This window comes from Lynx rufus, unplaced genomic scaffold, assembly GCF_022079265.1.
Source record: "Lynx rufus isolate CCGP_SWC_20201006 ecotype Redwood Valley unplaced genomic scaffold, mLynRuf1.p SCAF_15, whole genome shotgun sequence".
NCBI classification, from domain to species: domain Eukaryota; kingdom Metazoa; phylum Chordata; class Mammalia; order Carnivora; family Felidae; genus Lynx; species Lynx rufus.
In genome coordinates this window covers 30,392,721-30,415,743 of record NW_025814829.1, presented here as the reverse complement: position 1 = coordinate 30,415,743, position 23,023 = coordinate 30,392,721, and the positions used below count along the sequence as shown (strand labels likewise).

At 45.9% G+C, this 23,023-nt stretch overlaps 1 protein-coding gene across 3 annotated transcripts in view; it reads left to right on the top strand.

The window, feature by feature from the left end:
- Positions 1-23,023, top strand: part of LAMB3 (laminin subunit beta 3) — a 62,518-nt gene that overhangs the window by 3,466 nt on the left and 36,029 nt on the right. For all 3 annotated transcript variants that reach the window (XM_047076780.1, XM_047076782.1, XM_047076781.1), the window contains 5 exons: positions 11,393-11,521; positions 15,195-15,379; positions 16,881-17,201; positions 21,089-21,397; positions 22,775-22,839. In XM_047076780.1, the coding sequence (XP_046932736.1) occupies positions 22,812-22,839 (28 nt within the window). In that variant the 5' untranslated portion in view covers positions 11,393-11,521; positions 15,195-15,379; positions 16,881-17,201; positions 21,089-21,397; positions 22,775-22,811. The remainder of the gene's footprint in view (positions 1-11,392; positions 11,522-15,194; positions 15,380-16,880; positions 17,202-21,088; positions 21,398-22,774; positions 22,840-23,023) is intronic.

Genomic DNA, 23,023 nt, shown 5'->3' with positions numbered 1-23,023 from the left:
AGACCGAGGCCTTTTGGATGATTGGTTGTATATGAACTTCAATGATTAGTATTATTATTTTGTTACCAGCTCCTTGCTGCCTAAAGTCACTGCTCACCCCTGGTATTCCAGGAGGCAGGAGGGAGAAGATCATCCATCATAGAAGATAGGATAAAATCATTTGTAAATCTTACACTCAGTCCTTAGAGTTACTTTCATCTCATGTATGCTAGTTGGAGAGGTTTCTCATCTCTCAAATATCAACGGATGATTTTTATTTTATTTTTTATTTATTATTATTTTTTATTTTATTTTATTTTTATTTCTATATGATTTTTAAATTTATACATGATTTTAGTTTAGTTTATTTATTTTTAAAAGTTTATTTATTTATGTTGAGAGAGTGAGTGGGGGAGGAGCAGAGGGAGACAGGGAGAGACAGAGAATCCCAAGCAGCCTCTGCACTGGCCCCAATGAAGGGTTTGAACTCACAAACCTTGAGATCATGACCTGAGTCCAAGTCAAATACTTAACCAATGGAGCAACCCAGGTGCCCCTTAACGGATGATTTTTAAATCTACACTCTAACCTTTATCTTCCTCTGGTTTTGTAGATTAGAGTTCTAGAGGCTAGACATTTCTGTGTGAATCTCCTGCTTTTATCAAAAACTTAACACACTTTAAACAAGACTCCCGATATTCTCTGTACTCTTACAAATGAAGTCACCTCAGTATCCTTGTGGCTAGCAGTGCATCTCCATTTTACCCATTCTCTGGGCCTGAGATACTGTGGCATTTTCTTAGAGAGGCTTCTTTCCTGACGGCTCTATCCCACCATTCCCTACTTAGTGTCCTATTTATTTTCTTCATAGCATTTAGTACCTGACTTTATATTGATGAACTGTTGGTTTGCTTTTGTGTTGTCTTCCATGGTAAGCTTCAGTGAGGGCTGGGACTTTGTTTTGCTTTTCACTGTGTCCCTAGAACCTTGTATGATTGTTGACATATAGTAGGTTCTTAATAGGTAACTATGGGATTAATTAATGTCTTCTCCGTTGGACTGGCAAGGGAAGGACTATGTTTATTAAGTTTGCATGCAGTCAGATGTTTAGTGTATGCTCAAAGAAGCATTTAGGGTATTTTTTTTTTTTTTTTTTTTTTGGTAGGCTCTATGCCCATCATGGGGCTTGAACTCACAACCCCTTGATCAAGAGTTGCAAACTCTACCTACTGAACCAACCAGTAGGCATCCCACTGTTTTTGGGTTTTGACAGTTTTATTTTCTCCTTGTCCTTCTTCTGCTTCTCCTTCTTCTCCTTCTTCTTCTTTGCCTTTCATCTTGTCCTCTGTACTCCATTTCAAACACTACCACCAAATAAGTCTTCCTAAAATTAGATTTTTATTCTTAATGCCTGTTTAAATCCCAGATCATTTCTCATTGCCTACATGAACCTGGATTCTGCATATTGGATTTACTTGATCAGTAATCCTGGAATCTGATACTTCTATGATCTGCCCTTCCCTACTCATCTCCATTCCATTCTATTCCATTATATTCCATTCTCCAACTAGAACCCTTTGCTCCACAGATGGGTTTCTCATAGCCCGAGTCCATTCTCATTGTGGTTGCCTCACTTTTGCTCATAATCTTCCTACCTGAAATGCGGTTGTCTTTCTCCTCTGTCTTCCTTCCTTCAGTTCATGTACTCGGAGAAGCCACCAGCACACCCTGATCTCTCTTTTCTGTGAATTTCAGCTGCCTTTGTGGCTCATTCTGCACGGGTTGGCACTGCACCGTGTACTGTTCTCTACAGCTCTCTCATTGTTCCCTGTGGGCTAGCCCTGTCTCTGTGGAAGACCAGATCTTTGTACCTTTCATGGTGCTAATGTATAATAGGGGCTTAATCAATACTAGTTAGATTGACCTGAAAGTCAGTATTGAGACAGAGATTACAAAATGATCAGACTCTCTTGGGATGTCATTTTAGGCACAGTAGCTTGTCCTTGGCTCAGAGCCTTGGGGTCAAAATTGCCCAAGACCTGGCAACTTGGCTTAGTTCCTTCCACTCTGTCTTCCTCACCTTTCACTTCCACTCCCAACATAGTGTCTGACATTGCAGGGATTGGCTTATTCTGGGGCACTCCTCCAGCCTGCTCCTGGGGCCTCAGGGTCTTGGCAAATCAACACTGATGAGCAGACCCTTGGTAGACATTTTGCTTTAGTCCCTCATGGCCTCTGGCCAAGCAGAGTCACTATCTGCTGGGCCATGCAGGATGTGCTGGGAGCAACACCCTACTGCCCACATACCATGTCTGAATTGCACTGCTCTACTTTGTAAGGTTGAATCAGCGCAGGGAATTTTTCTCAAGCTCAAATCCCAGCTAGACTTAACAGAATAGGGTTCTGGAGTCAAACAGACTTGGGTTCATTCAAGACCTGTCTTCTCTTACCAGGGTCTGACCTTGGACAAGTGACCTAACTTCTCTAGTCTCCATTTCCTCATCTGTAAAGTGGGGTTGATGATAACACCTATGAAATGAGATGTGATAAAGACTGGATGAGCTAGAGAACTGGAAAAGGCTTAGCAGTCTGGCACAAATGAAGCAATCAATACATGTCATTGATTCAGTCATTACTCTGTTGTCTTTGCCCCCTGCTTGTGTCAGCAATTCTTGTAGTCCTTTATCCCAGCCCAGGTCATTCACATTCTCTAGGTGACATATAGTCAGCAATAAGATCCAAAAACACTTGTTGAAGGGGCGCCTGGGTGGCTCAGTTGGTTAAGTGTCTGACTATTTGGTTTGGGGTGCCTGGATGGCTCATTCCGTTAAGCATCTGACTTAGGCTCAGGTCATGATCTTGTGGTTCATGAGTTCAAGCTCCACGTGGGTCTCTGGGCTGACAGCTCAGAGCCTGGAGCCTGCTTTGGATTCTGTGTCTCCCTCTCTCTCTCTCTGCCCCACCCCCCCAAAAAAATAAATTAACATTTGGGGAAAAAAAACCCAAAAACATTTGTTGAAGCCAGCCATGTATCCATTACTGTGTTAAGTATAGTTATAGAAAGCAAAATACAACATTGTTTAAAAAAAATATATTTGAGAGAGAGAGCAAAGGGCAGGGGCAGAGAAAGAGGGAGAGAGTGTGGAGCCTGATGCTGGGCTCGATCTCACGATCATGACCGAGCTGATATTAAGAGTCAAGACACTTAACCAACTGAGCCACCCAGGTGCCCCAGAATACAACATTGCTTTTGCCCTCATGAAGCTCATAGTCAAGTAGAGGACTCAGACATTAAATAAATTATTACAATATCCTAGGATGAGCACAATAATAGAAATATACACCAGGGAAACAAATAGAGTAGAATGGGTACTATATTGATTCAGTTTGGGGAGGAAGTTGTCAAAGAAGGCCCAAGAGTGGATGATGCCTGAGCAGCTGAAGGTATTAAAGGATGGATGATGTTCATCAGTGACTCTGGGAGTGGGGGCTCAGGGTTGGGGGAGGACTGGAATGAAAGAGGGCTGCATATAGAAAGGGTAGGATGGGGGCGCCTGGGTGGCGCAGTCGGTTAAGCGTCCGACTTCAGCCAGGTCACGATCTCGCGGTCTGTGAGTTCGAGCCCCGCGTCAGGCTCTGGGCTGACGGCTCGGAGCCTGGAGCCTGTTTCCGATTCTGTGTCTCCCTCTCTCTCTGCCCCTCCCCCGTTCATGCTCTGTCTCTCTCTGTCCCAAAAATAAAAAAAATAAAAAAAAAACGTTGAAAAAAAGGAAGGGTAGGATGTATGAAAATACATTTTGGGGTCCAAGAGAAGTTAAGCAAAATTGGTGTCAGAACATAAAGGATGGGTTTTGGGAAATGGCAGGAAATGAGGAGGAAGTAGTAGGCACAGAAACCATAATGAACAATTATGCATATGGTCACCTACATATGTGATGTCTAGTAACTAATGACCACTCCCATATTCTAGAAATACATTCTTCTTGGCTTCCATGTCATATTCTTCTAATTTTCCTCCTATTCTATTCTGGACACTCTTTAGTTCTTTTTCTCACTTTTGCCTTTTATACAACGTCTATACGACCTCTTTTTCTCACTTTTGCCTTTTATACAACCTCTATACGACCTCTTTTTCTCGCTTTTGCACTTCTCAGGACTCAGTCTTGGAACCTCTTTTTAAACTCTACACATTCTCAGGGCGCCTGGGTGGCGCAGTCGGTTAAGCGTCCGACTTCAGCCAGGTCACGATCTCGCGGTCCGGGAGTTCGAGCCCCGCGTCAGGCTCTGGGCTGACGGCTCAGAGCCTGGAGCCTGGTTTCCGATTCTGTGTCTCCCTCTCTCTCTGCCCCTCCCCCGTTCATGCTCTGTCTCTCTCTGTCCCAAAAACAAATAAACATTGAAAAAAAAAAAGTTAAACTCTACACATTCTCTTCAAGTGATTTAGATTCCTTGCAAGGCTTCCATTATTGCTCTGTAAAGATGACGTATACATCTGAGCCCTAGACCTCTGTATCTTCCTGCCTAGTCTACATCTTGACTTGGATATCTTGCAGGTATCGAACTTTTCATATCTGAAGCCAAAGTTGATATTTCCACCTCCAAAATTTGCACCACCATCTTTCCTGGTCAAGGCTTCACAATCTATCTGGTAGCCCAGGTTGTAAGCCTGGGAGTCATCCTTTTCTCCTCTCTCTCTGTCACCTCTCATACATGATCATCAAGACTTGTTATTCTGGGGCACCTGGGTGGCTCAGTCATTAAGCATCTGACTTCAGCTCAGGTCATGATCTCATGAGTTCACTTGGTGAGTTCGAGTTTCACATCAGGTGAGCACAAGCCCCACTTTGGGTAAGCACAAGCCTGATTTCAGGTGAGCTCCAGCCCCACTTTGGGTAAAAACACGAACCTTAAGCCCTGGGTGAGCCCCACTTCTCTATCTCTCTGTCTCTCTCTTTCTCTCCACACCCTCCCTCCCTCTCTCTCTCTGCCCCTTGCTCACTTGCCCCCCCCTAAAAAAAAAGAGTTATCATTCTGCCTCTTAAATACCTCTTGATTTTGTTTTCTATCCCCCTTGCCACCCTCCTAGTCTAAACCCTCATCATCTTACCTGCACTATTGCTGTGATCTCATAACTGGTCTCTCTGCATTGGGTCTTGACCTATCCAATCCAGTCTAAGCCAGCCCAATCCAATCCAATCCAATCCAATCCAATCCAATCCAGTATAATCTTAAAAAAAAAAAAAAGCAAACTTATCATGTCATTCTTCTTTTTAGAACCCTTCGATGGCTCCCCATCTTGCCCTTTGCATAATGCCCTGGATTCTTAGCATGGTGTATAAGTTCACTCATGACTTTGTCCTTGCCTTTTTTTCCAGTTTCATTGTATATCCCTCAACCCTTACTTTCTAGGTGCTAGCCCCACTGGTCTGTTCCTTCATAACTTCAGATCCTTCCTCATGTTGTTCTCTCCACCTGGAACACTCTCCTCATTTCCCATGATCTGGTGAACATTTACTCATCCTTCAAGTGTCACTGTCCTCTCACTGTCTCAGAGAAGCCTTCCCTGCTGCTTGGATGAGGGAAGCACCCTGTGCTGCATGGTTCCCACAACCATTTCACTTTTCTTCTCATGACCGTTGTCTGTTTCTATTGCAAGACTGTCAGCTCTATGAAGGTGGCAACTATCTCTGTCTTGTTCAGTACACTGTTCTCAGGGCTAGCACAATGCGAAGTCCACTGAGTTATTTAATCATAGCTATCAATTTATCTTATATTGAATTGGTTATCCTGCTGGCAGTCAGAGAAATTGATGGATTTCAGACAGCAGCACAGTACAACAAGTTTGGCATTTTAAGTAGATCACTATTGGAGTGAAGAATACATGAGTGGAGCAAGATGAGAGGCAGCGAGTGGGATATTTTTAGAGTAATTCAGGTAGTCATGGACTAGGCTGAGATAAAGGTAATGTGGATAGAGGGAGACAGATTTGAGTGATGAATTGTAGGTAAAGCTGGAAGACTTAGTGCTGTAGAAGAGAAAAGGAGTTAGAGGTGACTCCCAGGTTTGGAGAGAAAAGAAAGAAGAACACGTTTGAGGAGGAAGAGAATGAGTTCCATTTTGGTTATAATGAGTTTGGGCTGTTTGTGAGACATGCAAGCAAAGATGGTCATTAGGTGGTTGTATATGAATCATGAATCTGGAGCTCTGGAGAGAGATTGGGTTGGGAGTTGAAGATTTGAGAGGTTTCAGTGAGTTGAGAGTGGCTGAGATCTTGGAAATGGGGAAATACCCCATGAGAGAACAGAGACAAGAGAGAAAGGATGGGAATATGGGGACTGTGGAGATATTGTTTGCCTTGGGCTAGGGGTGAAGCAGAGCAATAGGTCTTATTCCTAAATCAGCTTATGGAGTAGTTGTTCTAAGAGTATGTATCACCAAATCTGCTTTTCTCCCTTCACATCCAGACTCTAGACCAGGAGCCCTCTTGGAATAAAGGACTCATTTCTTTATCTCTTTATTATTTTTAAGTTAAAATTCAAGTTAGTTAATACACAATGTAGTCTTGGCTTCAGGAGTAGAACCCAGTGATTCATCTCTTACATATGACACCCAGTGCTCATCCCGAAAATTCCCTCCTTAATGCCCATCAACCATTTAACCCATCCCCCCCACCCACCACCCCTCCAGCAACCTCAGTTATTCTCCGTATTTACGAGTCTCTTGTGGTTTGCCTCCCTCATTGTTTTTATCTTATTTTTCCTTCTCTTCCCTATGTTCATCTGTTGAGTTTCTCAAATTCCACATGTGAATGAAATCATATGATATCTGTCTTTCTCTGACTGACTTGTTTTGCTTAGCATAATACCCTCAAGTTCCATCCACGTTGTTGCAAATGGCAAGATTTCCTTCTTTTTCATCGCCGACTAGTACTGGTAGAATCACATCTTCTTTATCCATTCGTCAGTCAATGGACAGGTCTGTCAGAGTGGCTAAAATTAGCAATTCAGGAAACAACAGATGTTGGCAATGATGCAGAGAAAGGGGAACACTTTTGCACTATTGGTGGGATTGCAAACTGGTACAGACACTCTGGAAAACAATATGGAGGTTTTTCAAAAAACTAAAACTAGAACTACCGTATGACTTAGCAAAGGACTCATTTCTAATGTGGTAGACAGAATTTTAAGATGGCTTCTGATGTACAAGCCCTTTAAAACCCCCAGCATTTGTGAATAGGATGGGATAGTGCCCCCATGATTAAGTTATATTATTGGACAGATGATTTAATAAAATTAAAAATTCTGGTGTACCTGAGTGGCTCAGTTGGTTAAGTGTCCAAATCTTGATCTCAGCTTTGTCTTGATCTCAGGATTGTGAGTTCATGCCCATGTTGGGCCCTACGATGGGCATGAAGCCTACTTAAAAAAAAAAATCAGTTCATCAGTCACCTGAATTGCATTTCAAGCATTCAACAACCACAAGTAGCTAGTGGCTACCATATTGGACAGCACAGGTATAGAACATTTCCATCACTGCAGAAAGGTCTATAGACGCAGAGCACTGGGTCTCAATCTATGGAACGGTAGGAAATCATCTGGGAAGTGGTTCTCAATTCTGGCTACAGATGCTGTCTGAATTCTTTGTTCCTCTTTATAACTAAAATTGTTTATTAACAGTTGTCTACAATCACTATATCTATTTCTTCATCAACCATTCACTCTTTTGCCCATGTCCATCTGGCTTCCATTACCACCACCCCACCAAAATCCAATGGGATATTTATTGAATGAACTGGGTTTTATCATTCAACAGATAATAACTATTTCTTCCTTTTAGAAACACCTTTTCTCTTTGCTTCAGGGACACTGCACTCTCCTTTTCTTCATTGTTCCACCTTAGTTTCTTCTTCCCAGATTTCCTTCATTACATCTTTCTTTTCTATCAGTCAGTGGCTCTTAATCTTGAACATGCATTAGAATCACTGGGGAGCTTTTAACATTTCTGAAGACCAGGCTAGATCAATTAAATAAAAAATCTTGCCAAGTAGGACCCAAAGATCAGTAATGTTTAAAGGTCTAAAGGTGATTCCAATGTGTAGCCAAGGTTGTGAATTACTCTCTTAATGCTGGGGGTTTTTCCAGTGTCCTACCATGATTCCTCTTCTCCATCTACAGTATTTCCCTAGGTCAGTGGTTCTCAGCCCTGGCTCCACTTTAGAATCATCTTGGGAGTTTTTCAAAGCCATCATTGCCTGGGAGGTCCCCAAGGTGGATCCACCTTAATTCCTGTGGGTGACTCTAGTATCTCCTATGGCTTAAACAAGACTTGAGAGGTCCTAAGCCCTGAAAAGATTGAGCTTTCCACCCTGCCCATGTAAATAAAAATAATAGCATTAAATTTTAAAATATATATTGGGGATTTACATACAGCCTTCTAATTTTGCACAAGATGTTTACTTCCATATCTTAAAAAAAATTTAAATATAAAAATTTGTAAAAAAAATGTTGGTACCTCTACTTTGCTGGCACCTTAAATACACATTTAACCTCCCTTTGGAAGTCCAGCCCTAAATCTCATCCCAAAGGTCGCCTCCTTGGAGAGACTCCTCTTATCCATCCCTTCTAAAGTGGCACTCCCAATATCCTGAGATCCATATCTACTGTATCATCCCATTAAAATAATATTTCACAAAAATTGTGAAATTTGTAATTGTCAGATTTAGTCTTTGGTTTACTTGTTTATTGTTTACCTCTTGTCTGTCTTTTTTGCGGCTATCTTGTTTGTCCTCATCTAGCACAATGCCTGGTACAAAATAAGTGTTCAATAAATATGAACAGAATGAATGAATGAATGAATGAATGAATGCTGATGTATGGCAAGTAGCAGTGAGTAGATTAATACCAAGGCATGTAGGCCACCTTGGGTTGTTACCCGTAAAAGTCTGTCTTCATGGGGTGGGATGGGAGAATTGAGTCTGTGAAAAGGGAGGACCCTGACTGGTTACACGGAGGGAGGCCCTTGGCTCCAGTAACCTGGTCAAGGCTTAGAGCAGTAGGAACATGCCATGATGTTGGGTGAATTCTGGGGCTGATGAAAACTAGTATTTATTTTTAGGTTGTAGTTTCCCGGTGTCACTTCCAAATTTTCAGTACAGTTTCTTAAACTCAGCAGCTATGTGTTTTGTTCTTTGGGGAATGGAGGAAGGATTGTGTCTTTGGGTCTGAGGTCAAAATAGGCCAGAGAGCTGGTTAAAAGAAAGCTGTGAGTATTTGAGGACAAATGGCAACTAGAATGAACTTGTATTATCTGCTAGTATTTCCTTAGAACTGTCAGCATTATGGTTTTTTTGATAGTAGAAGAAAGGGTGATTTGGATGGCTAAAGAAGTTGAGATCACTGTTGTTACATAATTAATAAATTATTTGGTAATTATGTGTTTAGCATCTGTGTCCCATGAGACAGCAGTCTCCCTCCAGACAGTGATTCTGTCTATTTACTACTGGTCACTGGGTGCCTTGCTTGGTGGATGCTCAGTAAATATTTGTTTTGTGAATGAATGGTTCTGGATGTTTTTGTGTTTCTGGGTTAAAAGTCAGAAGAGTCTGCTGACATGTGATGAGGAGAGCCGGAAGAAAAGCCCAGGCTCTGAGGATGAGGAGCTGATAGAAGCTGGGGGTGGAGGGGTGTTATGTACACAGTCTGATTTGCTGGGAGGGTTCACATCCAAGTCCAGGCCACCAGAACAGCTGGAGGGATAACAGGACACTGTTGGCCCTAGTTAATGAATTTCGAGAGACAACTATTCTGAGACCCTGTTGGGTTGTGGGAAGGGGTTTTTTAGTGTCTTAGGCTTGGTGCTCATTGGCCCAGGGTTGGAATGGGCCTACAAGTACCAATGGAATACATTATCTTTGGCAGCACAAGGACAGGTAGGGGCTGACAGACCTTAGGCTACGTATGTTCCCTGATTCTCTGAGAGTAACAAAGAATTCTTGAAACATGTTGAGGAGTTCTTGTGTCCTAAGAACCTCTCTCCACTTGTGCCCTTTCCTCCCTTGGACCCACATTTATTCCTTTCATTGCCTCTAACTATTCTAAAAGCTGGGTCTTATATGCCTTGAGTGGCCTGGGTCCATAGCCTGAGCACAGAAGTATTTCAGTTCCCCAAACCAAAAATACTGCCATTTTGATTCCTGGCCTTTCTCTCCCCAAGTACCAACCATGGTAGATGGAATAGGAAGCCTAACTTTGAGAAACTGTTGATCAGCAGATTGGCTCATCATGAATTTTCTCGGGTTCTAGTTCTTAGGAGAAAAAATATTTACTTTTCTCTCTATGTTGTCCTGAAAGGGAATTATGTGTCAATATTCATGACAGCATATTTTTCAACTTTTTGTTAGGTTTTCCCTTGCCCTATGGATCCATACTAATAAATCAATATCTGTTTTTGAGCACCTACTATGTACAAACACTGGGCTACGCACTCATTAGGGGATAAAAAGAATGGCCAAGGGTCATTCCTGTCCTCAAAGAGTTTACAATCAAGATTTGGGGACAAATCACAAAATAACTAAAATTTGAATAGGTGTTAATATGTAAATTTGGTGTAGAAGGGATTTACAAACAGAACAGTGCTGATTGTTGCTTGAATTGTAGAAGTAAGGTCTGCTGCTGGGACTTGGGAAGGATTTACAAAGAATAGCTGAGAAGTCATCACTGATCCAGGAACCTGATCCAACTCTTGGATTTAGAATTTATCCAAGTACACAAGAGATGGAGATGGCCAGGCAGACAGGCGGAGCTGAATGAATTGAGTCTAAATATGGTCAAGGGAATGGAATGGCTGGATCAGAGCACTTGTGTGAAGGTTGCTGTTTGAGATAAGGTCAAATGTGCAGCTTTTTCAGCAGCACCTGAGAGTCTGGCTGTGGACTTGGTATTTTAATCTGGAGATGATGGAAAGCGTACAGGTCAAAGTGCATACCAAATCCAGCTCAGCAGATGGAGTGCTAGGCGAGTGCTAATAAGATGAAATGTACACTGGAAAAAGTGCAAAGGCATGTGTGTGTGTCTATGTGTGTATGTGTATGTGCATGTACCTCTGAAGAAGGGCAAAAGTTCAACGTGTAGGCCATGGTTTTAACAGTATTTGATTTGAGACAAGATAGAGATGTTAATGTGTCTATAAGCTCAATATGGGTCCTTGGTGTGATTTGGCTGAGAAAAGAGCCTCCTGTACTTCAGGCTCCAACAGCAGGAGTAGAGTTGCCAGAACAAAAGTTGTACTGGAATGCTGTTTTCTTTCCCTAGGTCCTTGAAGACAACTGCTTTGATAAGATGTCTAATATTCATACAGGAGCTTCGCGAGCTCTTCCCTGGGGGAGAGTCTTATTCTCATGTGCTATTCCATTCAGGTTTTTCTAGGACTCAGAGCCAACTTCACTTTCTCAAACCATCGCACATCTTCATGCAGAGTTTACTGAGCCACCTGATGTGACATGTTCAAAACCTGTCTGGGAGAAGAAGTATCGATGTACAACCAGGTGAGCAAGCATTTGTCTGAGGCAAAAGAGTGTTCTCTGAGACATAGAATTTCTGGGGCTAAAACAAGGAGAATCCTGGAAAACTGCAGTGGTTAGTCACCCTACAACATACCAGAATCTTTTCCTTGAAGATTCGCCCCCAACCCCCGTGATTTTTCTCTCAGAAACTAGAGCAACCTGCCTGTCTCATAGATATTTATCCTCTATCTACATCTTGTAGAGATCTCACAGGCTATGTTTCTAAGGTTTTCCAAGGGGATACCACTGGTGATGCTTTAGGTTTTGCAAATCTAAAATATTCACCAGGCCATTTTTTCCTATCACTTTCCTTGAGATGTTGTATTCCACAAACTATTCCATGTGACTTTTCCTTTTTGTCAAAAACAGATTCCCTTAATCTTGGGAGGACCAGATATACAATGGAAAGAATTTGGATTTTTGGAAACTCAAAGATACGCTGATGGATTCTGGTTTCACCATATACTAGTTGTGGTAGACAGTGCTGTTTGTTCACCACGCTGTATTGCATTTTCCTTTTCTGGGCACAGAGGAAGATCACTTAGGTGCCCTCTGAGCAGTTCTGGCCAATAAGTTGTAAGCCAAATGACGGTGTCACTTTAGAGCTGAAGCATGGAATATGGGAGAACTTCTCCACACTCCTCTATCCTTGCTGTCATGATCATTAAGGACATGTGTCCTTGTTGGTGTAGCTACAAGATGGCAGACGTCCCTGAATGGCTATAGAACAAAGGACCTCTCCCCTCACCATTGTCTCCCATTTTACTTTGTACGAACAACAAATAAATGTTTGTTGTGTTATGCTGGTGAGGTTTTGTGGTTAGTTTATTACTGCAGCATAACCTGACTAAAATGCTAGTTCTGTGTCTTCATCACCTTGGGCTACCCAAATAATATACCATAGATTGGGTGGCTTAAGTAATAGACATTTATTTCTCACAGTTCTAGGAGGCTAGAAGGCCAAGATGATGGTGCTAGTAATCGGGTTCCTGATGAGAGCCAGCTTCCTGGCTTCAGACAGGTGTCCCCTTACTGTGTTCCCACACAGTGGAGGCAGAGCTCTGGTGTCGGCTCCTCTACTTATAAGGTCTCTAATCCCATTATGGGGACTGTACCCACATGACCTCATCTAAACCTAATTACCTTCCAAAGGCCCCATCTCCCAATACCATCACATTGAGGTTAAGGTTTCAACATATGAATCTGGCGGGGGGGGGGTGCAGACATATTCAGTCTCTAACACCTCGTAAACTTTTCAAGCTACCTAATAATGCTGAGGCTATAAAAAAGGGAAATAATATCTCCTTTAAAGAGCCACCTTCTAGGGCTTCTGGGATACATAAGTGAGATACTGTAGACATGGTGTTTAGAATGGTTCCTTATACATAGCAAAAGCAGAAAAATATTTTGTTCCCTTCTGTTCTTTCAGGGAAATACATAGCTATTTCTTTCTGGAGTAATACTTAACCAAAGGAGTAAATGCAACCTCTCATGTCCAGGGAAGCATACACAGAGTCTCCAGATGATGCAGGTTGTTTAGTTCTCTATACTGTTGTTTAGTTCTTGGTCTTTCACCTGGAGAGGTCTTTGATCAAGGGACTCATGCCCAGAGCATGCCGCCATGATGTCAGACATTAGACACCAGGACACCCGTGTTCACTTCTAAGCACCATATCTTAAGAAGATTGCTGACAGATGGAGGAACTTCTAGAGGAAGGTGTGCAGGTTAGGAAAAGTCTGGAAGCCATGAGTAAACCATCTACTACAAGTAAGTTTGCCAGATTCAGCAAATAAAAATATGAGAAGCCCAGTAAAATTAGAATTTCAGATAAATAATGGATCCTATTTTAGTATAAGTATGCCTCATGCAATCTTTGGGGTTCTACTTATACTGACAAGGTGTCCCTTGTTTATCTAAGATACAAATTTAACTGGGACCTCTGTATTTTATCTGGCAGTGCTAGCTACAAGGATCGTTGGGGACAGTGCACACACATCAGATCGAGAGATGCAACATCACAGTTAGGCATCCAAATGTGTGATTATACTTGAGCACTGGGAGCTGCTGGGTATGCAAATTTCTGAGTGAGCAGTGGGGAAGTTCAGAATTAGGTATGTTATTCTGGGAGAATTGCATGGGAAAGGCAAAGTTGGGTGAGGGTGGAAATTTTAGTTATCCTCACTTCCTCTTTCCCCTCAAAATATAGATAAACCAGAACTGACTCTTTCTTTCTTTTGATTTGCCCTGAGACATACAAGCAGGAAGATAAGGTGCTGGTAGTTACTTGTTACATTTTCTGCCCTCCCTCTCTTTTTGTCTGTTCTTCCTTACACGTTTATTAGCACATACATTTATTGAGGAACTATGCTAAGGGCTTTCTTGACATAAGAACTCTAACAGCCCCAAGAAGCAATCTTTCTTAAGAAAGGGAAGCCATATCTTACAAAATCTACAATGATTTAGAAAATTTGTAGCGAACTCCTGGGCGGTCCCTGGGTATAGTGGTTCAGGGCAGAGGAGGGAGCAAAGAGAGATGGATTAATAGTTTGTAGATGAACAAAAATTACTGTCTTCACCCCGACGTTTTTTACTTTATGTTTACTGATGATTCTAATAAAATATGCTCATTATGGAAGATGAAGGCATGCAGAGAAATAGAAACAGACAGGAAGGGGAGCCTGGGTGGCTCAGTTGGTTAAGCATCCCAATCTTGATTTCTGCTCAGGTTGTTATCTCACAGTTGTGAGACTGAACCCCGTGTCTGGCTCTGCACTAGGTGTGGAGTCCGCTTGGGGTTCTCTCTCTCCCTCTCTCTCTGCCCCTCCCCTGCTGGTTCCTCCCTCGCTCACACTCATTCTCTCTGAAAGAAAGAAAGAAAGGAAGGAAGAAAGGCACCTGTGTGGCCCCAGTTAAGCGTTCGACTTTGGCTCAGGTCATGATCTCACGGTTCGTGAGTTTGAGCCCTGTGTCAGGCTCTGTGCTGACACCTTGGAGCCTGGAGACTACTTCAGATTCTTCGTCTCCCTCTCTCTCTGCTCCTTCTCCATTTGCACTCTGTGACTCTCTCTCAAAAATAAACATTAAAAAATTTTTTAAAGAAAGAAAGAGACAGGAAATATTAACATGGCTATTTCCTCCGTGTCTTCTCTCTGAATATTAGTTTTCTTTCGAGTTAAGTAGATTTTATGTATGTTTATTTTCTAATTCTCCACCCCCCCCCGCCCCACTTAACAGTATCCCATCAACTTTTCCCTCTTTATCAGTATTAAATCTCTTATCAGTATTTTAGATCAGAAGGGAGTCAGTTTTGACTCACATTTTCAGGGGAAGGAATGAGATTGGATAAAGACTCATCACCCTTCTCTGCTGGGATATTGCCCAGGCTTTGATCTGTGTAAAACAAAGGCCCCAGGAGAAGAAAGTGCCTTTTATCTATCGCCCTCAGATTTGCTAGGCAGCTGCCCTGAGTTAAGAACAAAACATCTGCCCAGACCAGCTTTGACTCCTATCTTTATCAGGTGTTGGACTCTGTTTTTGCTAAATCTTGATGGCCATAAAACAGTAAGTCTGTTTATCCTTACACTTGTTCCTCTGCCCTCTATCCTCTGTTTGTAAACACTCCCTGCCCTCTACCCTCTGTCCTTCCCTGTGCAGGAATGCTGGGAGCATTGCCCTGCTCTCGGGAGCTTAGCTCGTTGGCCCCCGGAGTGTCCCCTCATCCCTTCTGGTCCAAGTCATGGCTTCTGAGGACTTTGCAGCCCCTAAGGAACAGAGTGGAATGCACAAAGCACAGATTTTCGGATTGGGCCCTGGGGCTTCCGTGGATGGCCTGCTGCCCGGTAAGTGAGCTATGAAATATCTGGATGGGATTGATATTTGCATTTTGATAAGAACAACTGCAGATTCTGCTTATCATAGGCCTTGACACCTGCATGTGATGTGCACGTGAGCACAGACATCTTTATAGAGGACGCACCTAGCCAGGCCACAAGTTTGCATTGTTTCCTTTAAACTTTATAAGGATCCACGAGGCAGATGGCTAATATTCCCATTGTAGGCAAGCCGTTTTGGTTGTGCAAAAGCACACAGCTGGGGGTGCAGAGTCAAGACCTTCACCTTCACCTCGCTCACCTTGAGGTCCGGGCTTTAACTGCTGTCCACCCTGAGAGCAGAACATTCTGGAGCTGGAGAGGGCTTTAGGGGAGATTCAGAAACATTGAATGCCCCAGCCACTCTGCAAGCCAATTAAATTTGGGGGTGGGGCCTGGCTTAAGTCTGTGATTTTGTAAGTCTTGCAAGTAGTTCTGAGGGACAGCCTGGATTGAGAACCAGTAAAATCCAACACCTGTATTCTCAAATGATGAAAATGAGACCCAGCGAGGGGCTTGCCCTAGTTTACACTTTAGTTGAGTAGCAGAGCTGGAGCTAGGACCAGGATTTCCGAGATGCTCCAGTCCGTACGTGGACCCTATGCGGCCACAAGCACTGCAAGGAGGTGCTGATTAAAAGCCTTTAGTTGGGGCTAATTCCAGATGTGAAGCCAGATATACCGATGCCCCCCTCCCCCCTCAAACCTCGAAGTGCTCACTTCCCCATACTCCGGCAACAAACGCCAGTTTGAACATTTGGATGTTCAGTTTGTCAGCCTACTGGCCCTTTCTGGGATTGTATTTAGAAGTTTGAAGTCCTGTTTGGCAGCCCTCTGCTAGTTCGGGGAGCAGATCTCCTGAGGCAAATGCCCACAGTCCCCCTCCGTGTCTTCCCCAAATGCTGCTGACCTGCCGCGTGGCTGCACGTTGCCCCCTTCAGGCATCTGTCTCTCTCCTCTCCGGCTGGGCCATGGCCACATGGGGAGCTCCACATGGCATCTCTGTGGCCAAAGGTCACAGAGGTTGGGTGTAGATCTCGAAAACCTAATACCCTGAGGACAGTGACTGGACAGCAGAGGTAGAGGTGGTTGGGGTGGAGAATGCTTGGTCATGAGCTGGCTTGTCTGCTAGAGGAAGGTCAGGAACCCACAGTACAGGCGGTAGAAATGCCAACATATTCTTCCCTCTTCTCTGGGAAGCCAGCCAACAATGGGCCAGGCATAGGCCAGCTTTCTACTCTAGCAAGCTGCAGGCTACACTGAGCTGTACCCCTCAGGAGGGAAGGGTGGAGCATTTGGGGGTGTACCCTGGGAGATAGAAGGAGCTGAGGTGACCCAGGAGCCTGACCTCAGGGGAGGGGATTCCCCCTTCCTGTGGCGAGGCAGAAGTTGTGTCATCCTGTCACATACACTGTGTTTAGGTCACTGTGATGTGTTTCCGGCTACTTTCTCTCTCTTTCCATTCCTTATAGGGTACTCACGTCCTCAGTCAGAACAGCTCCCTGTCAGCATGGTGGGGAAACCCTACCAGTATGTGCCTGAGCCTCTGAGATGGGGAATTTGGATGCCAGCCCCTTCCTCATCTCTGCCCACACAAGAGAGCCTGTCAACGTGGAAAACAAACAGGAAGGCACTTAATGGTGTCTGTTCTGGATGTTCCTACAGTATCATTGCCTCCCCAGGAGCCCCCAGCTAACACCAGTCCTCCGCTGGAACCAAGTTCCTGAAAGTGTGCCTCATTTTCTTCATCTGCATAGGAAGGATGATTAAGTGCCATCCTCTACAGAGATGTAGTGAGTATTAAATGAGTTAATACATACAAGGGGTGTAGAACAGTGCTTCCTGAGCACTTGGTAAAATGTTAGCTGTAGTTATGTTAAGTTGACTGCCTGATTTCTCCTGGACCTCAGGCCCAAGCTAATGTGTGCCATTGTCCTTTGGGCAGACATTCAGGCTGAGGAGGTGAGGGTAGGGGAGAGAGAAGGGCACGAAATAGAGTCAGCCCCTGACAGGCATCCCAGGCCCCTGTTCTGCTGGCCTCTGTCTGAGGCTGGGTTCTTGCCTGTGCTCAGTAACATAATAAACTGTCTCTCTCTGGTTTTGGGGGAGGCGCATGGAAGAGTGACCAATGTCTGGGCCACTGAGCTATGGTGCAGGTGTGAAGGGCCACGCCAGCTTGAGTCATGTGGCGAATCCCCAGGGCTGTTCCTGGAGCCTACCCTGTCCCACAGACGACGACTCAACCATGACTCACCATATTCAGGTGGTGCCTGGGCCTTAGTCACCTGGGGCCTCTTCTACCAACACCTGTGATCCGGCATTCACAGCCTACACCAGGCTCTCTTATCCACCTTAAACTCCTCTCCTTTCTTCTCTCCTTCCCTCTCCTTGCTCCCTATCCCTTGATCTCTCATGGATCAGATCTTGGCTGATCTCCCTGACAATTTGGATGGGTTGAGCCTGACAGATGGATAATGGAGACTGGAGATTCTAATGCCACCCCCACACCCTGTCAGAGACATTGCCAGGAATGACTGATAAGCACACAGGATGCTGCCTACATCAACATGGTGACATTTATGTAATCTGGGGGTAGGTGCCTCCAGAAAGACCCCCCTCTCTGCAGTTGACTGCCACAGGAATTTCCACTATAAGCCGTCCATTCCGGTCACTAGAGGCCCAGACTGTCCCCTCTGAGAACACAAATACACCCACAGTGCATGGGGACTCCTTAAACTATATCCCTTATTTACACTTCGGTGTGAACCTGTTCGTTACACAAAGAGTGAGCACTTGCTAGGTGCCAAGCACTATTTCAAGGCACTTGGAAAACAGTAGTGAACAAAAGGGACAAAAATCTCTGCCTTCTTGAACATGTCAGTCTGGTGGAAGGAGTCAGAAAATAAACATGATTAATAGGTAAGCTATATAGTTGGTGGAAAGCTGGTAAGTGTTGCACATCACAACCAGAAAGACCCAGCCCACCAATAATGTAGGATAGGTGGGGTTGGGAGTGCTGGGGGCTGGGGACAGGGATTGGGCAGGGAAATTGCTTGTCATTTTAAATAGGGTGGTCAGAGTCATTGAGAAAGTAACATTTGAACAAAGACTTGAAAGAGGTAGGCCAGTTAGCCTTGTAGACACCCAGGGGACAGTGTTCCACGGGGAGGAAGCACCCAGGCAAGGCAGCAGAGTCCTAGGACGGAAGCAGCCTGGTGGTTTGGAGGCGCAGTTAGGAGGCCATGCCCCTGGGGTGAAAGGAGTGAGGGGCAGTATCAGTAGAGACAGAGGAATCATGGGGGTGTTTGGATCACGTAGGGACTCGCAGATGTCTCTAAGGGCTTTGGCTTTGACCCTGATCATAATGGGGAGCTAGTGCAGGGTTCTGAACAGAAGAGGGTCTGTTCAGAAGAGGGTCTTCTAAAGACCAGTTGGGAGGAAGAAGAGGAAAGTTCGAGGATTTGCAGAAGTCTGAGGAAGAGAGGCTCAGGCCAAGAGGGTAGACGTGATTGGTTCTGTTTGCCTTTGGAAGGGGAGCTAACAGCATTTCCTGTTAGGATGATGTGGGTGCAAGAGACACCGGAGTCAAGGATAACTTGAGTAGCTATTTCCCTAAGCTCAAGTTCTAATGAGCCAGGGCTGGTGGGAGGGGTGTGTGGGGGGTGTTGGTGGGAGGGTGGTGGTGCTGAGGGCTCCAGAACGAGATGATGGGAAGCAGTTAGAGAGGGAAGAGTACACAGAGGGAGGCTGGGGCATTGTAGTGATGCCCCCACCTGCCCTTTAACCCTGGCCAGGTCCTAACCCAGCCTCTGGCTCTATTTTAGGCTTCTTGTCTCTGAACAAATTGGGTTCTGAAGTTCAAAGCCTGTGCCTGGGGCCCTGCCATCCCGAGGGTTCTAGATCCCCTTTGGAGAGTGCTCAGTATCCCTGAGGAGTGAGGCTGACAAGCCTACCCTGGGGGTCTGCAGAAACACTGTCCTGGATTTGGCCCAGAGTGTGGGGGGTGCCCAAACGGAGCAATTGCCATTTCCCTCTGTGAAGCGAAACCACTCCTGGGGCCTGCCCCAGCCTGTGAAGTCTGAAACACTAACGGCTTATTTACCCGGGCTCCTGGCCTCATAAGGGAGGAGAAGGAGGGGGATTTGAAGGGCCCCAGCCACTCAATGTGCGGCCCACCACACACCTGCCCCACCTCGTCTGACAGTCTGGGATTGCCACACCGGTTCCTTCTGCTGGTTAACTATTAACGAGTTCTTTGTCACATCCTCTTTCCTGGTGGTGGGCAAGGGATGGGGCAGTTCCAGGAGGGTGAAGACTTCCTGGAAGCTTAGAGTTCAGGGAGCTGGAGAAGTGGGGAGACACAGACCAGGCGGGTGGACTCTAAGCCCCAGGAGGTGGAGTGGGTGTCAGCAGTGACCTTTCTCTGCAGGATGTGATGGGGGTCTCTCTGTGTTCCTGTTGCAGAGGCTGGCCCATGTAGGGGAGCTGTTTGTACTGACTCTGGCTTGTTGAGTTAAACCAGATTTCACTGGAATTCTTACAGGGGTCAAGACACTAACATTTATTGGAGTGTTTGTTATGTGTGTAAATAACTTATTGCCCATTTGCTAATTATAGTACTTCCCATGCCCACCTAAGCTTACTGGACTAAATTAGAACCTAAGATTAGAAACGCCCGGTTTAATCCACAAAATTCTACATTTTCCCCTTAAGGGTTCTCCAACCAATTTCTTGGACTTACCCCTCAAACTGTAGAGAACTTCTTGCTTAGGAGACACTGACAGACTGGACTGGATAGTTAAAAGTCTCCTTTAAATAGAAACTTTGAGGCAGCGAGTGGTGTTCCAAGACAATGCCAGTTCAACAGTGCCAAGATATGGACTGGGTGACCTTCCAGATCTCTCTAAAGGCCCTCTCTGACCCTAACCTGGGGGATGAGTGTCCTCTGAGACCAGCCTTTCCATTTAGGTCTGTTACTGCCATTTACAGTGGCCCTCAGCCCAGGGGCCCTAAGGTAAGGGTGCACCCAGAATCCCACAAAGGAAGCTGTGTTCTCAGGCCTGGTGGGGGGAGGGGGCAGACAGGGGAAGTGGGTCTAGTTGTGGTTAACCTTTCCTTCCACCACTTGTGGTCAGGTCTGTTTTCTGGCCCTGCAGGCTGGCATTCCTGCCCTGGAAGGGTGGGGCCCCGAGACCAGCCCTTACTGAGCTGGGGGCAGTGACTCACAGGTAGTTACCTGTCCTGGGGCTCCCTGCCAACCTGCAGAGGGAGCCGGAGGGTAGGCATTTAGAGTTTATTCCTGTTTATTCCCCTTAAGCTTTCCTTGGGCTTTGACCCCTTCCTGATGAACCTAAAGGGTCTGCAAATTCCCCACAAAGTAGGGTTTTTCCACTTCCCCTCCCCCCTCCTTGGGAGGGGGTCTGGTGCTTTCCAGGGTCCTGGATGTTTAGTTCTCCTCCCCTTGTAGCCCAGTGACAGGTCTGGGCAATAATACCCTGTATAACAGCCCTGACCTTTGTGTCCTCTGCTGGGTCTTCTGTCCAGGGTGGTCCAGGACACAAGAGGAAGCTGACCCCTATAGGCCTTGGGAAAGTGCCAAGTGTGGTGTCTATCACAATGTGAGTGCCGTTCCCTGCCCCCCTGGAGTCACTGACATTTGCCTGGTGCTTTCTGTTTGCAGTGGCTCCCTTCAACCACCCCCACCCAGGACACCCATGGGCAGCCAGGGACTGATGAGCTCGCTGTGAGGCCTCTGAGACCGACCCACTTGCCCAGTCCTGTCCTGGGGGGGTGGGGGTGCTGTGACGGCAGATGGGCGTGCCAGCCGCCAGATTCCTGAGGCCCGCCCTGCAGTGGGCTACGCCCAGCCAGGGAGTCTCCAGAGGTGAGGCCGTTCTTTAAAAACTGGGAGCCAGGAGAGGAGCCCCCACATTCAAGGGGTGCTCTCAGAGGCCATCTGGAGAAAGAAGAGCAAGCAGCACGGAGCAAGGTATGTTACCTGTCTTCACCTGCCTTCACCTGCCCGGTGAGGGCCAGACGCAGGGGGGAAGGGCTGTCTGTATCTCTGGGTGTCTGGTGCCTGGCTACAGGGCCTGATTCAGTCCTTCCTGGGAGCTCACCCAAGCAAGCAAGCTCACCTCCAAAGGCTAGGTTAAATGTCTGCCATTGTTTGGGCTGCTTTTTCACATCTGATAAGAGTCTCAGTGACAAGATCGGGGCTGAGCACAAAGAGTAGTAGAAAGTGTGGGCTGGCCCAGCTAGAGCTCTTCCAAGGGCCACTCAGATGCCTAGTCGTGGAAGATTCTAGCCCGGGAGTGGAAGCACAGAGATAGCACTGGATGAAAAACCAAAAAACGGGTCTCCTCTTAGGCCATGATTAGCTGCGCAACATCAGGCCACCCATCTCCTCCTGGGGCCCCTGAATCTTCTGGGAGGGATTGGAAAACAATTTTGATGAATTGGGATGTATAATTTAAAGATTCCAGGAGCGTCCCCAGTTCCTCTGTGGCCATGCCTTGTCCTGCACGCACCCCCACCCCCCCGCCTCATTCTTCCACCCCAGCCAAGGGAGTTTGTGGCTGTCACTGGAGCAGGGCACACATCCAAACGAAGACAGAGTTGGGCACTGCCTGAGCTGGGGTGGGGCTTGCCTCAGCACGGTAGGCCTGCCTGTGCCCCGGAGGGACCCTTTGAGTATCCAGCCTCAGCCTCCAGAATCCCCATTCTGGGGACTTCCTCCTGCAAAGCCCGGGCCAAAATGGGAGACATTTTGAGTTGCTTTCAGTTCACATGAAATCGTCATTCACTTTTTAAATTCTGCCAGACTCCCCTTTCTTCCCATCACATCCCAGCTACCTGCTTAGCCCAGAATTGTGGCCACCACAGTCTCACCCTTAGGGTGGCCTGGGTGGTACTGGAGACCATGGCAGTGGCAGAGAGAGCTCGCGTCCAGGCCCTCAGTCACTTTGACCCACTCACCTTTGGGCCTGGATGTTGGGCCAAGCCCTGAGAAAGGCCAACTCTGTTTCTTGGAGTAGTAACAAGGCCTCTATAGCTCCTCTTCTGCAAAGGGCCCAGCCCTTTTCTGCTCCCCACGATTGTGTGGGCAGGGTAGGGCCAAGCCTCTTTCCCTTCCATCTCAGGGGGGAAGACAAAGTCTGTAAGGTGATGGCATTTTCCCAGGTTATGCTGTGAGACACACGCCAGCTCAGACATGGGTTCAGGGCTCTGACATTTTCCAAGCTTTTGGCTACAAATGTACCTGCTGCTCGGAAGTATCCTAGGTCAAGACCCTAGGTAAAGGGGGCTAGTATGCCCCAGAGGTTTTATGGATTTTTTTAATCCAAGCTGCTTTGTTCTGTCCCAGGTGAGGGCCTCTGTGGGGATTCCCCTATTGGCTGAAAATGAGGCCACTCCTACTCCTGGGTTTTGGTAAGTATCCATTCCCGTCTTTCTAAGCCCTGTTATATAGCAGGGAGGGGACACCATGGGTAAGAGGATAGCTTACCAAAGTACGAACATCATCTGTCACCCTGTAGTCCTTGAGCTTGGAGCACTTGTCTACTGGGGCACCCATGAGGTTTCCCTGCTCATTTGGGCCTTTAGAGAAGATGAG